Here is a 14,900-nt window from a genome sequence, read left to right as displayed (position 1 = left end):
CTGCTGACAACTAAGACTCCGGGCTACATTTACTCCACAATTTTCACAACTAAAATACCACAAGTTAAATGCGGAAATCCTGAAATAAATTCAAACATTCTGAAAGCCCAAAATACAGAGTACTACTTAGCCCATAGAATCCGGTGTCACAAGTCTGAGCCTCTAATGCATGAGTATTAACCTACTACATATTGTTCTCTAGAAATGCGGAAACAAATAAATAAAATGGAAGGAAGATCAGGACTGCGAACGTCAACTTGCAGCTACCTTAAATCTCCCGAATGTGATGCTAGGCAGAGAAAGATCTCACTCTACTGCGCCTGAATCTGCACACAAGGTGCATGGAGTAATGTGAGTACTTCCAACCCAGAAAGTAATAAACATAAATAAAGTCCAAGAATAAGAAATCCTAAATAGGCACAAAGTAAAGCTATAAACACAGCAACATGAACCAGTAGCATAATACAGTAAACAGTGAAGACAATTATAAACATATCACAACAGATTAAGAATGAATTCAAATATTCAAACAGTCTTTCTTGCTATCGAAATCTAAAAAATATATATATATGGAAATAAATTGCGTCCAATAGGATTTGAACCTATACCAAAGGTTTAGAAGACCTCTGTCCTATCCATTAGACAATGGACGCTTTTCATTCTGATTTTTTTTCGTATTTTAACTTTTGTTTGAAAAAGTAAACAGAAAGAATCGGAATGTGAAAGAATTTTTGGAATTGTATATTCAATGATGTACTAATACTAATAACTAATTTAGATTTAATGAATAGATTAAAATATTTAGAATAAATAGATATAGAGCGGGTAGCGGGAATCGAACCCGCATCGTTAGCTTGGAAGGCTAGGGGTTATAGTCGACGTCGATTCATTATTTTTAACGTCTCTAATTCAAAACCGAACATGAAACTTTGGTTTCATTCGGCTCCTTTATGGAGATGAGTCAATTTATAGATCTAAGATGTGAACAAAATTCGAAAAAAAAAGAATTCTACCCATAACATCTATGTCAGCTTTTGGTCTGAATACAGATAAAACGAATAGCTTTGTAGATGATCCTTCTAGAAGAGGGGGATTCTAACAACCTTTCTAGTTATTTCGTTCTCTATTTCTATTTAATAGGATCCTGAGGAAAAGGATTTTGTTTCCACCGAGCTAAAACAATATGTTGATGTCTCTAGTAAACCAAAGTCATCGTTTAATAGCTATTTTGCTTCAATTTCTTCTTTACAAATAAGAAATTGAAGATTTAGTTACGATTAGAAATCAACTTTCTATCTTCATCCATGGATCCTTTATTCATACTTATTCAATTGGAAGTATTGATCCAATTCCAAAATTATGTTTCGCAATTTCATAATCCAATTTTTCAATGTCTAAGTGACCCTTGGATACAAATCACGAGAATGTGTATTTGTTCTCGAATCTGTCATTGAGAGGAAAAGGATTTAATCCTTTTAAGAAATAAAGTTTTTGATCGGAATACGAATCAAACCGAAGGACCCTTTAACTATTTAAGGGATAATAGAACGAATCACACTTTTACCACTAAACTATACCCGCTACAATCCGATTATTGTATACAAATGCAACTTTTGTCGAACAGGGGGATTGTGGTAATCAAGATAGGATAAGATAGGGTCGTCACAGAATCATCCAAATTAGAGTGTTGATCTTTTTTCCTGGGGGGATTCCAATTTGATGAGATTCGGAAACGAGGGTTCATTTAAATAACTAAATTACAGAATTAAGTTCTATCTTTTCTTTTGCTGGAGGAGTTTTGATAGAGATACGGCTCGTCAAAACCACTAAAATCATAACATAAAAATGCATTGTGGAATATTCGAAAGCTTCTTTTTTTTTAGTCCAGCAAGGTGGTAAACATAAAATAAAAAAGCAGAAAGAGAAATGAGACTTTTATTTTGATCGAATTTTCTATTTTATATATTTTATTTTACTTTTACAAAAATTTTACAAAAAATGGGAATTTTTTCTTGTTGCTTGAATATTAACTATTCAATTAAAATGAAATATTACAACTATAACAGGCATTTTGGTTTTCAAATTCAAATTCGTTGGAACAAAAGAGGCCCGGCTGGGTACTGACCAGACCAGGCCATGAGAATAAGAGGGTCCTTTCGAACAAAATCAAGACAAAGAAAAGAGGTCTTCTTTATTTTTCTTGATATTCTTGGCTCTTCTGAGCCCTTCCTTTACTTTAGATAAAGAAATAAAGGAAATTGATGATAAAAGTTGTACATATCTATATAATATAGAAAGAAGAAAAGAGAGAAAGAAGGATTCTTTCCTTTATCTTATGTGCTATCTCATGTAGTAATTATCTTTTTCAATTGGGAGAGATGGCTGAGTGGACTAAAGCGGCGGATTGCTAATCCGTTGTACGAGTTAATCGTACCGAGGGTTCGAATCCCTCTCTTTCCGTTGATGACTTGATTTTTTTTTTCAAATTCCGAAATCCTTTGTTCTTATTCTTAGTTAAATGTGTGGAATAGACCAAATCATAAGAAAATTGGAAAATCAAGCAAGGAAAAACCCTTTTTATTTTATTCTTCACGTCCAGGATTACGTCCGGGATCATTAGATAGGAATCCAAAGATGAAGAGAGAAACAAAAAATATCACTACTGTGTAAACGAAGAGTTTGAGAGTAAGCATTACACAATCTCCAAGATGATTTTTTTGAAAAAAAGAGAATAGATCATCCATTTTTCTACCGCATATGCTAGTTTGACACCAGGCAATGAAGCTCTTTCTCTAAAAGAATTTTCATAAATTCTTTTCTACTAAGAGTTTGTCATTAACCAAAATTTTTTTATATACACAATTAGGTATTGTGAGGAGCCTAATAAGGTCTTTCACTGGAAAGGAAAGCGTCAAAAAATAAGGAAATAAGTTAAGCCGGATTTCTCGTGACTATCCAAGAATTTCAATGTTTGAATCGAGGTTTCAAAGGGTAAAGCTTATCTGATTTTATTTATTTTAGAATTTTTTCTCGAATAAATCATGAATTTTCTAGGATATTATTAAGGATCTCATCGAAAACTTACAGCAGCTTGCCAAACAAAGGCTAAGAGAAAAAAGAACAGAGGTATGACTGGCATAATATCTACGATTGGATTCAAAAAAGCATAGGCCTCGGGCAATTTGCCGAAGAAAAAACTACTCGAAAAAAGGGTCGAATTAAGACAGATACCGATCAAACTCAAGGTATTAAGCATAACAGACTTTTTGTTCTTGGAGATAATTGCATTTTGATTGAGTTATTGATATAAGGAAAAGGAAAGTAAGTAAGGTAAACAAAAAATACTTCTTTTTCTTTGAACCCACCCAATCAAAAATCCTCCTTTTCTCAAAGGAGAATCGAAAAAATCATATTTTCATACAATATCTTAATTGAATTATATGTAATGATCAATAAATTAAGTTGAATTCTATATCTACACATACCAAAAACATCGCAAAATCCTAGTACCAATCTAATCTATTCTATAGATATTTGGACTAGAGTTGACAAACAAACAAAACAAGCAATATACTTTCTTAGTATCGAATAGAAATCCAAATGGGGCGTGGCCAAGTGGTAAGGCAACGGGTTTTGGTCCCGCTATTCGGAGGTTCGAATCCTTCCGTCCCAGAACATATATATTCTATGAGAATATAGATTGCTTTTTTAACAATGTTCTGTTTAAAATCGAAATGTTAGCTGGAATGTGATTCTTGTTTCTGATTTTTTTNGGTCTTACCACCAAGGAAGAGCTAGGGTTTCTCGTTGGATTGAGATTGAGCATCGTGTTTTCAGGAAATGGGGAAGAGAATGGCATGTATCAAAGTAGAGAGAGAAAGAAAATAGTGTAACTGAATAGCGTATTTAGTGGCTTAGGGTAGGAGGTAACCAAAATTAGATATTTTGCTATAAACATTAAAAGGTATTTATAGAATATAACTTTTTTAAATGGTATTTATTTAAAATAAATAAAGTGTTAACCTTTACTATAGGAGGTAAAAATTCCTAAAAAATTAGTAGTAATGTTCATTACTGAGACGAAAAGCAAATCGAACCTTTAGTTGTGCTAAGCTACGTAGAGATATGGTTTATTTTAAAATGGAAAGAACATAACTTTACCAGCTTCTCATAAAGAGTCATTAATTACTATAAATTTTAATTACACTGAGGTGGCAGGAAAAGGTGAGATAGCGACAATTGAACCTGTGGAGACATTCATTAATACACAAAAATTACTCCATCCGGTTCAAAATGTTAACCTTTACTATCTCTTCACATAAACACTTCTAACACATACTCCAACACTATTTACTCCAAGGGCAATGTAGAAAAAAATAATTAATTTATTCTTGAAATCTGGAAAAATCACTTATTTTGGACAGGAGGGAGTGTAAGTTAAGGCAGTTAGGCTGTTACTTCAGAGTTTTCTTGTATAACACAACTGTCACATTTCAGGAAAACGTGGCCAACAAAGAGCTAGTACCATGAAAGACGAGTCATCTGTCAAAATAAACTTCCATCTCTTTCAATTCCAACCTACGCTATCTTCTATTTTCAATTTAACTTTTTTTTTAATATTGTGTAAAATGAATGCTACAACAGTACTGAGTTCAGAAGAGAGGGGGCCTAGAAAGACAGCAGTTCAAGTTAGGTAAAAATAATGTTAGACCTGAATACAAATTACTGTTTGAGTTACTTTTAACAAACTTCAACTTGAAAATCACAAACATCTATGAGCAAAGGCAACATGGCAGCAATTCAGAAAACAAAATTGCCAATGCTGCTAACTAGACTCTCTCTTCAAAATGAAATCCACTGCCTCTTCAACAGTGTCGACCACCTGCAGAAGCAGCAAATAAAAATGAGTTGGTGCTTATGCATGATATAAAATTCAGACTTTGGAAGGTTAGGATGATTCACGTTCAAACCTCTCAAGAGATTCAAATGAAAACTCGGTTCACAGTTAAAATCTAAATTTCTCTCAGGGAAGTACATAGGAGAGGCCAAAGGAAGAGGAGAGTAAATTCTATGAAACACACTTGCCTCCTACCGACAGAATGATGTTGGAGGGCTTCAAAGGTTACGTAAATCATTCACTAGAGTGGAAAACTAAAGTGGTGTTTGATTGGAGCTAAAGCTATGTTTCTTAGATTCTCCGAAAATGTCACCGGGTTCGTGTCGGATCCTTCAAAAGTAGTATATTTTTGGAGGATTCAACACGGGTGCAGCAGCATTTTGGAGAGTCCGCACAACATAGGGTAAAAGAGGAATGGTGGGTGGAGAAGAATTGAAGGTGAGGGAATGAGGTCTAGTAAAAAGAGGGCAAGTGAAAAAGAAACACTCGGAATCATTTTTTTTGTCCCTCTGAAGTCGGTTGTTCAGGGAAATTATCTATTTTACTTGTTCGGTCTTACCAAAAGACAAAAAGTAACTCTACCTTGCCATGGAACCAACGCAGTAGTAATTGCATCAAAAAGATTGATTCTAGGGGTATGGGAGTTTTGAAAATTGACGCAAGAGAATTGATAATGAGCAAGGGAACTTTGAAAACTGAAGCACAAGAATTGATAATGAGCAAGGCAACTTTGAAAATTGAAGCACAAGAATTGATAATGAGCAAGGGAACTCATGCATCAGTACAGAATAGAAACTTACTAGATCAGCAGGAAATTCTGCATGATTTCCTCTTTCCTTGAAAACACCAGTCCTCGTCAAAATTGAAAACCACGGATGCCCTGCCTAAAATTGAACAGTATGCTCGTTACAAATAACTTCAAGATAGTGACGATCTCAAGCAATCTGTCTGTAGTAGGGCTCGGATGAATCATGTTAGCAAGCCACTAAACCTAACTTTACTGCTTCCTTTTATTTTTATTTTATTTAGTTTTTATTATGTTACTTTTGTAGTGTTGTTCTTNCAAGACGCTCGCAAGAAAATGCTGCCTGCCTAAGTTGACACCCGATTAGTACTCTCAATAATCAAACATCATTCAAGAGGCTAGAATAGAAGCTATTCTGTAAATATACATTCATAATAAGAAGAAAGGTCAGATTTGGCCCATAATGTCAGTGTCGGAGATGCATGTAGAGAACAATAGAAACTGTTAAAAGAAAGCATCAACTATCTCCTATCTGGTACTAGATGATTAATGCATGCTGGTTTTAATGTTTTTCCTTTGATTCCATGATTAAGTTCATTCTTGAAAAGACGCAGAATCATCTTTGACAAAAAAATGTCATAAAAGGTGGTGCAGGTGGTGCAGGTGGTGCAGCTCTACAGATGTACAGATACTCTAACATAAGTGAGTGGGGTATATCTAGGGTTAACTTTATTAGCAACCTGGTATTCAAGATCATCGGCAGCAAAGTATAAATATGGCTGATGCTCACACTCCTTCCCAGGAAGACCTCCAGATGTCAAAATATCACAGAGGACCTGTATCACTCAGCTAGTAAGCAGAAGAAGAATACATGAGAGTAAATTAGAGAAAGACCAGAGAAAGTATGTGCAAGGGAAACACCATTACAGGAAGAGGGAGAGAGGGATCCCCGGGGGAGGGGGGGGGGGATGCAATTAAAGTTGTTTTGCTTTTCATTTACTCCCTAGTTCCCGTATGGAAAAAAAAGGGGAAATGATTGATCATCTTCAGTTTCTGTTCTCTCTGCACACCTTATTTTAGTTTTTTTTTTTTTTTTTTTTTTTTTTTTTTTTTTTGGGATAAGGTAAAGGTTTATTAAAATAGTACCAGATTGGTACCAAAAGAAATACATAACTGCTGGGAATATCCATGCAGTCAGTTACAGTATTTCCTTAGCAACTCCAGAAGATCCATGTAATGATCAATACTATCAACCACACTGCTCTTACACCCGGTGGCGAAGCTAGAAATTTCTTTAAGGGTGTTCAAATTTAAAAAAAGTGAAAAAAATTTACGACAAAGGGTGTTCAATATATGTTATATACCTCTAAAACGTAATATTTTACCTACGTACACAGTATAATTTTTCGACGAAGGGTGGTCAGTTGACCACCCTTACAAGCATGTGGCTTCGCCACTGCTTACACCAATGAAACAAATTGTGCAAACACTTGTTCTCAATTCTAATAAAAAGACTCACTGCCCATCAAAGCAAGCTCTATTCCTCTCTAGCCAAAATGCCAAATAGTCCCAGAATATACATAGAGGGATGGTTCTCCAAATCTGCTTTAATGCTTTATGTGTCTTCTGTTGCTGCAAACTCTCCAATAAGGCCCTAACTCTATGAGGCATGATCCAAGAAATCCCACATATACTGGGAAAAAATCCCAGCACTGTCTAGCAAATCTACAATGCAAAAGAAGGTGGTTCACAGTCTCAATTCTTCTTCACATGAGTAGCATCTACTACAAAGAACAAAGCCTCTCTTCTGCACACTTTAGCTCTCTAGTAGTATTCTTCCAAGGTTTTATCATGATGAAACAAATAGGCGAAGAAAGATGCAGTCCCATTATGTTAGCTTCTTTGCTAGACTAATATGCCAAGAAAGGAAGAAAACCAATATCAAGAAGTTCAATACATGCAAACAATTTGTCTTCAACCAATCTGTTAATCATTTCTCATTGGTCTTGCGCCTCTATCATGCAGCTCTAAAGCACTGCATTTTAGGTAAAAGCATTTGGAATAACTTCTGATGATGTGGTAGCTTACTTCTGTTGATAGCTAAAGTTGCTGGTGCCGGAGTACCCTGTCTAATTGAGAAAAGCATATGATGGTATAGTCCAGGTATTTCCTACTGGCTGGAAATATAAACAGCACATGGCTTCTTGTTCAAAAACTTAGCTACAAGTAGAGCATGAAACACTACTTACTTGGCTGAGTGAATATGACCAAAGACCCTTTTTCCTTAATCTATAACTACAAATAATGTATATAGAACGCATCAAAGAAGCTGCAGAGAGGAAGGATCTTTATCCTAACAAGCAGAGATAAAATGTTAGCTATATATAAGGGCCATCTCTTCCCGTTCCCTCCATTTCCCTTCTACAAAGTGAGACACGTGTTTCATATTTTGTAAATTTCAATCATGGGCTGAGTTACAAAAACATACACCTGTAATTTCCTACTACTCTTTTATACTGTTGTGACAAATAACAATGGAATTATTACTTCAAGATCAAAGTAGAAAGCAAAACCATCTTCTTTGTCCATTTACCAAGAGTTCGGAGCAAATTTACCTGTATATCCCTCCCCCAATCAACAGGATCACTGGCAACAAATACTGCTTTAACTCTATCAGAGTAAACATCTATCTGTGGTGCCAACTCTGAAGAATGTCTTGGCCAATTAAAGGGCTTTGTTGTTCTTGTCCATCTTTTGAATTGAGCTACGGGATCAATGTCATCAAAGTATGATGTATACTCTTCCAGGGAGAGAACTTTTCTGGCCATAGTTTTGATAGCAAAAGAAGTAAATATCAATGCTTCCAGGAGAACTTCAAAAATATGAAGGCCAATAAAAGCTAGAAACTTACTTGAAACCATATGCAGACATCACTTCAGCAGGTTCACCTTTTCCGGTGACAACAATTAGTTCATTCTCATATCTAGTAAAAGACAAAACCAATTGAAAATTCCGGACTTTCAGGATCTATGTGGTATAGTTGGAAGACTGAAGTAGTTTCATATAGACTCTTAAAGTGCGGAACAGCACAGGAGACTAAGGCAAAAGAAACAGAGCTCTATTGCTAGTGATCTGCACGATTCAAGGAAAATTTTACTATTGTTACAGCAAATCTGAAACTTGTAGACACTTCTAATTTCTCCAACAATAATACTTCTATTAACACAGAAAACGGCACCTTACAAAGTTCTCTATTGTGGCACCTTTCTTTTCAGAAATGACGACTAAGTGAAGGATTAAGCATAGCAGGAAGATGTTTATATTTAAGAGGACCTACTTCCAATAACGTTATGCAGCATTTACCTCTTTAGCAAATTTCTAAAAGGTGAGTGCCCTTGCACAACCTGCATCCATGAACATACAATTTAGATCTTTCTCCCTCTGCTAAGAGTTGTTTTTCCTTTAGGAAATCCCTCTCCTGTAAGAGTTAGCACCATGTAAGCAACAGGAGAACCAGGATGGTGCTTTCAGCTGAAGAGTGAACCAACATAATAAAAAGCATACTAGTATTCATCAGTTTTGCAAGATTACCTGAGCAGGTAATATCTTTACTCCAAGGAGTTCACTTAACTCAGCAGCTCTTTTAGACTCTGGGATGCCACCTCCTGCAGCAAGATCAGACCGACATAAAACTTGCTGCCCATTATCATGTTTTATAACAGAATGTAACTGTTGAAAATTGTACGTAATGATGATATCATCTATAAATGCCAACATGGTAAAACAGAGGAGGAAAGTTTCTGTATACAGATTGATATTAACTCATTTTATGAAGTGCTAACAATAAATAAAGTCAAAACAGGAAGAAGGCTAGAAGCTGCAGTTTTTCCAATACAGATTGCCATGAAATCATCCACGCAAGATGTTCAAAATTCATTTAGGGGAAACAAGGATAAAAATTCTGAACACCTGACTATGTCTACTACAGCTTTAGTGAGCAATAAAAGGAAGGATATAATTCGAATATTTTTAGACCTCACTAATCACCATACAGATGGAACGAGGACATGTGACATGATATCTAGTCAAATTCTCCTAGTGTCCAGTTACTCTTTTTAGCAGAGGCTCTGTGAGACTGACCACTAAATTCCTTCGACCAGATAAGCAAACTACAGTTTTAGCAAATATTTCAGCTACTGGAGATGTTAATTAGATGTATATAATGAATTCCTAGTAAATTTCAGTCAAAAATGATTGAAAAGAATCTGAAATAGCTGGATCAATTTTATAAATGACTAACCAGATATACTAGATCAAGAGAAAAAAGGTTTATGTCTCAACTAGCTAAGCTAAATCATGTAGTTATATTGAGAGTACTAACCATTTGTCAAGAACAAAAAGGGAAGCTTCAGATTGCCTGCATCAAGGATAAAGCATTACGATGTGACAAGTACATACCTTGTATCATTCAGTATATGAAAAAAAACAAAGCATGTTTATCAACATCAGACCAGACCTATCTCTTTCTCGTCAATATTGTCTATTAACAAGTGTACATGATATCACATCATAGCAACAATTAGAAGTCAAAAGATTTCATAAAATAGAAATTGTTCCTACAGGTTGATACTTGATTCCACTTAACACAAAGATTGACCAAAAGCACAACAACAACAACTACACCTCAGTCCCAACCAAGTTGGGATCGACTATTAATCTTCACTAACCATGTTACTCCATTTAAACTCATCTCATGCCAATATTATGTAAATACAAATGAAAAGTATTAGAAGTTCTCTCTATTTTCTACATGTGTATATCTCTGTAAGGCTAAACTACTCCAAGAAAGCATAGAACCTGCAGAAAAAGTGCTAACAGCTTGTTTGGATGGTTGTTCCTCGTTGTATTGTATTGTATTGTTATCCCAAAACAATGTTTGTTTTGATTGTTTCATTAAAATTGGTTGTATTGTATTGTTAAATCCATTGTTCCGGAACAATGAAAAGTCCCCTTTTTTGAAACAACCGATTTGGTGTGGTGTGATTGTTTCCTATTTTTCTTTCCAATTATGCCCTAACTTATTACTCTATGATTCTATTTTACCCTTTACCTTTTTTCTATTTTAGCTCCAAATCTCCAACTTATAACCTACTTTGTTTTTTTCCAGACCAATGTTAAAGGTGTTTTGTTGCCTCCTATTTTATTTTTTTCTCCTAATTTGCTAGTAACTCAATTCTAATTAGTTGTGCTCCTTTGTTTTGCCTTTTTCTGTCTCGTTTTTTAAAATTATTTTTATACATAATTTTGATAAATTTAATATTTAAACAATTGAGGGTATTTTAATAAACTTATCAGTTACAATACAGTACGATACAGTCAAACCAAACAACAAAATATTATTTAACAATAACAAACAATACAATCTATCCAAACATTGTATTCATAAAATGATACGGTACAATACGATACAATACAATACAATACATTATAAAACGATAGGGAATAATGATCCAAACAGAGGGTAAAATGTCTAAAACATACTCTCAACCAAAAGAACAATGTAGAAATATCTCAGCTTAGTAAAATGCAACAAATACAACTTGCAAAACCAACAAACCAAAATGTTCATGCAATTAGACCCTCTACAGACTGACCCGTATCAAGAAAAATATATGTAAGCTAATCCATAACAAAAAGTTGCTAACTGTAAGCAGCTATAAAATTATACCCGACTCATCATACAGTCTCCGGAGAGCACTGGGAGAATTCCCAATTGGAGTTCGGCCACGGAGTATAACCCCATCTATATCAAATGCTATCCCACATGAAGACCTGCAACCACTCAAATTCAGGAAAAATACACACACAAAAAAGCATATGTTTGTTTCAATGTAATGATACAGAACTGTAGTGGAAGCGAATGAAGCAGAGAGAAACAGCAAGCAGGTCGCAATCGAAGCCAAGAGAGTGGCCATGGCTGATTACTAAGTCGAAACCTCATTTCTTCCTCTTCCCTTTTGCGTTTCCCCTCCCAATTTTAATATTTTATGGAACAGATTCTTTTTGAACTTCTGGACCATACAACTCTCTTTTGTCAACTTCCATTGGAGTCACATTTCCAAAATGAACATATTTTGTTTTTCTTTTCTTTTTTTGGGTTAATACAAAATCCCCAAAGTTATCATTTCATGCAACTTTCACCCCTAAATTATGAAGTGGAATATCTTTATTACCCCTGATTTTTAATATTCCTCTTATTGTCTCCGGGCGAGAAGAGTTGTCGCGTGAAGTTCGCGCCATACACGTGTCAGCTTAAGCCAAGTGGCATGACACGTTATTTTTTTTTTTTCAGAATAAAAATTCCTTAAATTTAATACCATTGTGACTTACATATCTAAATTATTGGATGATTCTATTATTTTCATGATCTTCAGTCTACTAGCACTTCCTGAACAAAAGAAAATCATCGTATTTCTTTAACATCTTCCAAATTTTGAACGTTTGATTCTAAAAAAATTTCTAACGTTAGATTGGTAAAAAGAAGTTTAATTCTTTTTTTTTGATATATTAGGGTTATTAAAAATTGAACTTAAAACAACAAAAAAAAAGTTTGGGCCTTTTTGAAATTATTGTGTTTTTATACCTTTTGTTTCTTTTAGGGAACAATTAATACTCATTGAGCTTAAAATAATTATTATTCCTACCCATCTGAGAACTATTTAAATATATACCCACCCAATTAAAACTAATTACCCACCTACTCACACTCATCCCAACTTTTTTTTATCCATTTAGCTTAGTTTAGCTTGATTTGGCTTGGCTAAGCTTGAATTGGTTGGCTTGACTGGATTTGGCTTGACTTGGCTTGAATTGACTTGACTTAGCTTGGTTTAGTAGCTTAGTTTGACTTTATTTGGTTGGCTTTGACGGAGTATTAAAAAAAATGGGTAGGAGAAAAAACTTATGGGCAGGGGCGGGTAATAATTTTGTGCCGCCTAGGTATTTTCCAAAGAAACATCAATATTTTGTGTGTCTATAATCTTAGGGAATAGATGACATTTACAACTGCGTTTCTTATTACTGATTAGATTTTGTTGAAATACATAGTTGTACACCATGTAATTATGATAGTACCCTTCTAGAAGAAATATTAGTTAGTAGGGTTAGTCGGTTAGCACAGTAGGAGTAAGGTCGGTTAGAGGATTGGTTAAGATTGCGATTATATATATGTGTATGCATTGTACATTTTGGACAAATAACAAAAAATCAAAAATTACAAAAGATCTCTCTATTCGGCTGCCTCTCTCTTTCTATCTTAGTTGTCATTTCTTCTTCTTCTTCTTCTTCTTCTTCTTCTTCTTCTTCTTCTTACTCGAGCTTCCATCTCATCAATGGCTGCCACAGTATTCATCTTAACATGGTATCAGAGCTAAGCTCACAACGCTTGGTGGCAGCAATCTCGTAGGAAGCTCAGATCTGATATTTCACTTCTCTGATTCAATTCCCCCAATTTTTTATTCAAATTTCTTGCACTGCTGAAGTTTTTACCAAATTACACTAAAACCTAAAAATGGCGATTGATACACCTCAGAACACAATAGGGACCTCACATGCAAGCTCTCAGCAACTTGATTGCAATGATCCCTCTATGTGCATCCGTCCGATACGCCAGGTGTGGCACTAGTGCCACGATTGCTGATTGGAACGGAAAACTACTCGGAGTGGAGTAGATCGATGAAGATGTCGATGCTTGTGAAGAACAAAATCGGATTTATAAATGGAACGTGTGGTAGAGAGACTTTTGTGGCTAATAGCTTTCAATTGCACCAGCGCAAAAGGTGCAATGCAATTGTCCAATCATGGATAATAAGCTCTGTAGCGCAGGAGTTGAGGAAAGGAATCGTGTATTCATCCAATGCACAAAAGGTATGGGAAGCTTTCAAGGAGCGTTTTGATAAGGTAAATGCAACAAAAGTCTATCATATGAACACAGAAATAAGTAGTCTAATGCAGGGAATCTCCCGTGTGTCGATATATTACTTGAAGTTGAATGATCTGTGGGCTGAATTTGAGTCAATTATACCATTTTCTGGTTGTGATTGTGTGGGATCTAGGCTATTTGTCGATTTTCTACCCCAACAGAAGTTGATGAAATTTTTGATGAGATTAACACATATGCACCTCAAAGGAGCCGAATTTTAATGATAATTCCCACTCCCACACTTGATCAAGCATACTCTATGATCATACAGGAAGAAAGCCAGAGGATGACTGAGACTTCAATGTCACAGAGTGATGTTCTGGGGAGTGGACCTATGGAAGGTTCCAGCAGTGCCTTAGATGCAGCTAATGCAACCAACATAATGCCTAAGCGTAACACTAATCTTTACTATGACTATTGTCACATGAAGGGCCATAAGAAGGAAAACTGCTATAAGCTAATTGGATACCCCTCCAATTCTAGGTTTGACAACAGAAGAAGAGGTGGATTTAAGAACCACAACCAAATACCTACAACTCATAATGCGGGTATGACTGATAAAAGGGAGATGCAATTTGAAAACCTGAACAATATAATATCACCAACAGTACCAATGTTTACCTTAGAGCAGTACCAACAGATTCTAAAGTTACTGAGCAAGGAGAATGAGCTAACTGAAACAACAAACATGGAAGGTATATCTAATACTACTCAAAATTACTGGATTATTGACTCTGGAGCTTCAAATCACATGGCTTCATCTTTGAACATGTTACTAAATCCTAAGACTGTACCAAATAACCAACCCAACTGTGTCCAATTACCTAATAGAAATAACACCAAAATCACTCACACTAGATCCTACCCTATACTTCCTACACAAACTATACAAAATGTGTTATACGTGCTTGACTTTAAATATAATCTCCTCTCTATTTCTAAGTACACAATGCTCAGTTAACTTCTATCCTAATTTCTGCCTGTTTCAGGACCTCTTCAGTGTCATGGTAAAGGGTATTGGTAGACTCAGGGGTGGCATGTACATCCTCAATCCATTTACACATGCTGCTGCTCTCTCTTTAAAATGTATGTCTTCTTCAGTTCAAATCCATTATGATGGTTTGTGGCATCAAAGGCTAGGCCATGTCCCAGTTGCTGTTCTACAGAAAATACCTACAATAAAAGATCATGTGTCTAAGTCAACCAATAATACTTGTACTATATGTCCATTAGCCAAACAAGTTAGATTACCATTTCCTAGTAGTGTAACCAGGGCA

General features: G+C 35.3%; 1 protein-coding gene, 1 long non-coding RNA gene and 3 other non-coding genes across 6 annotated transcripts; 2 read left to right on the top strand and 3 right to left on the bottom strand.

Moving 5' to 3' along the window:
* Positions 1–581: 581 nt before the first annotated feature.
* TRNAR-UCU lies at positions 582–653 on the bottom strand. The gene has a single exon. It is a non-coding gene; the product is annotated as a tRNA-Arg (tRNA).
* Positions 654–2,372: 1,719 nt separating this feature from the next.
* On the top strand, positions 2,373–2,460 carry TRNAS-GCU. Its single transcript has one exon. It is a non-coding gene; the product is annotated as a tRNA-Ser (tRNA).
* A 1,141-nt stretch (positions 2,461–3,601) lies between these two features.
* TRNAQ-UUG lies at positions 3,602–3,673 on the top strand. Its single transcript has one exon. It is a non-coding gene; the product is annotated as a tRNA-Gln (tRNA).
* An 875-nt stretch (positions 3,674–4,548) lies between these two features.
* Positions 4,549–5,834, bottom strand: LOC109238180. Its single transcript, XR_002069709.1, has 2 exons — positions 5,698–5,834; positions 4,549–4,882 (listed from the first exon to the last, which is right to left on the bottom strand). It is a non-coding gene; the product is annotated as an uncharacterized LOC109238180 (long non-coding RNA).
* Positions 5,835–5,995: 161 nt separating this feature from the next.
* Positions 5,996–11,774, bottom strand: LOC109238179 (uncharacterized protein YKR070W-like). 2 transcript variants are annotated; one of them, XM_019404610.1, is made up of 9 exons: positions 11,549–11,774; positions 11,371–11,474; positions 10,024–10,059; positions 9,234–9,307; positions 9,006–9,046; positions 8,554–8,625; positions 8,258–8,462; positions 6,383–6,478; positions 5,996–6,057 (listed from the first exon to the last, which is right to left on the bottom strand). In XM_019404610.1, exons 1-9 carry the CDS (start codon positions 11,641–11,643, stop codon positions 6,022–6,024), a joined length of 759 nt encoding a protein of 252 aa, XP_019260155.1. In that variant the 5' UTR covers positions 11,644–11,774; the 3' UTR covers positions 5,996–6,021. The 2 variants fall into 2 exon arrangements, with proteins under 2 accessions (XP_019260155.1, XP_019260156.1); XM_019404611.1 differs by lacking the exon at positions 5,996–6,057 and having other exon boundaries at positions 6,388–6,491.
* Between the last annotated feature and the right edge of the window lie 3,126 nt (positions 11,775–14,900).

Source organism: Nicotiana attenuata, unplaced genomic scaffold (genome assembly GCF_001879085.1).
Source record: "Nicotiana attenuata strain UT unplaced genomic scaffold, NIATTr2, whole genome shotgun sequence".
In the NCBI taxonomy this organism is placed as follows: Eukaryota; Viridiplantae; Streptophyta; class Magnoliopsida; order Solanales; family Solanaceae; genus Nicotiana; species Nicotiana attenuata.
This window is presented reverse-complemented; position numbering and strand designations above follow the sequence as displayed.

Excerpts from the sequence above, each read along its gene's own strand:
- LOC109238179 (XM_019404610.1), bottom strand. The coding sequence starts at position 11,643 with ATGAGGTTTCGACTTAGTAATCAGCCATGGCCACTCTCTTGGCTTCGA. Across the intron at positions 9,047-9,233 it reads TAAAGATATTACCTGCTCAG|GTTGTGCAAGGGCACTCACC; the intron begins GTAATCTTGCAA and ends TCATGGATGCAG. Across the intron at positions 8,626-9,005 it reads TTTAGAAATTTGCTAAAGAG|ATATGAGAATGAACTAATTG; the intron begins GTAAATGCTGCA and ends GTCTTTTACTAG.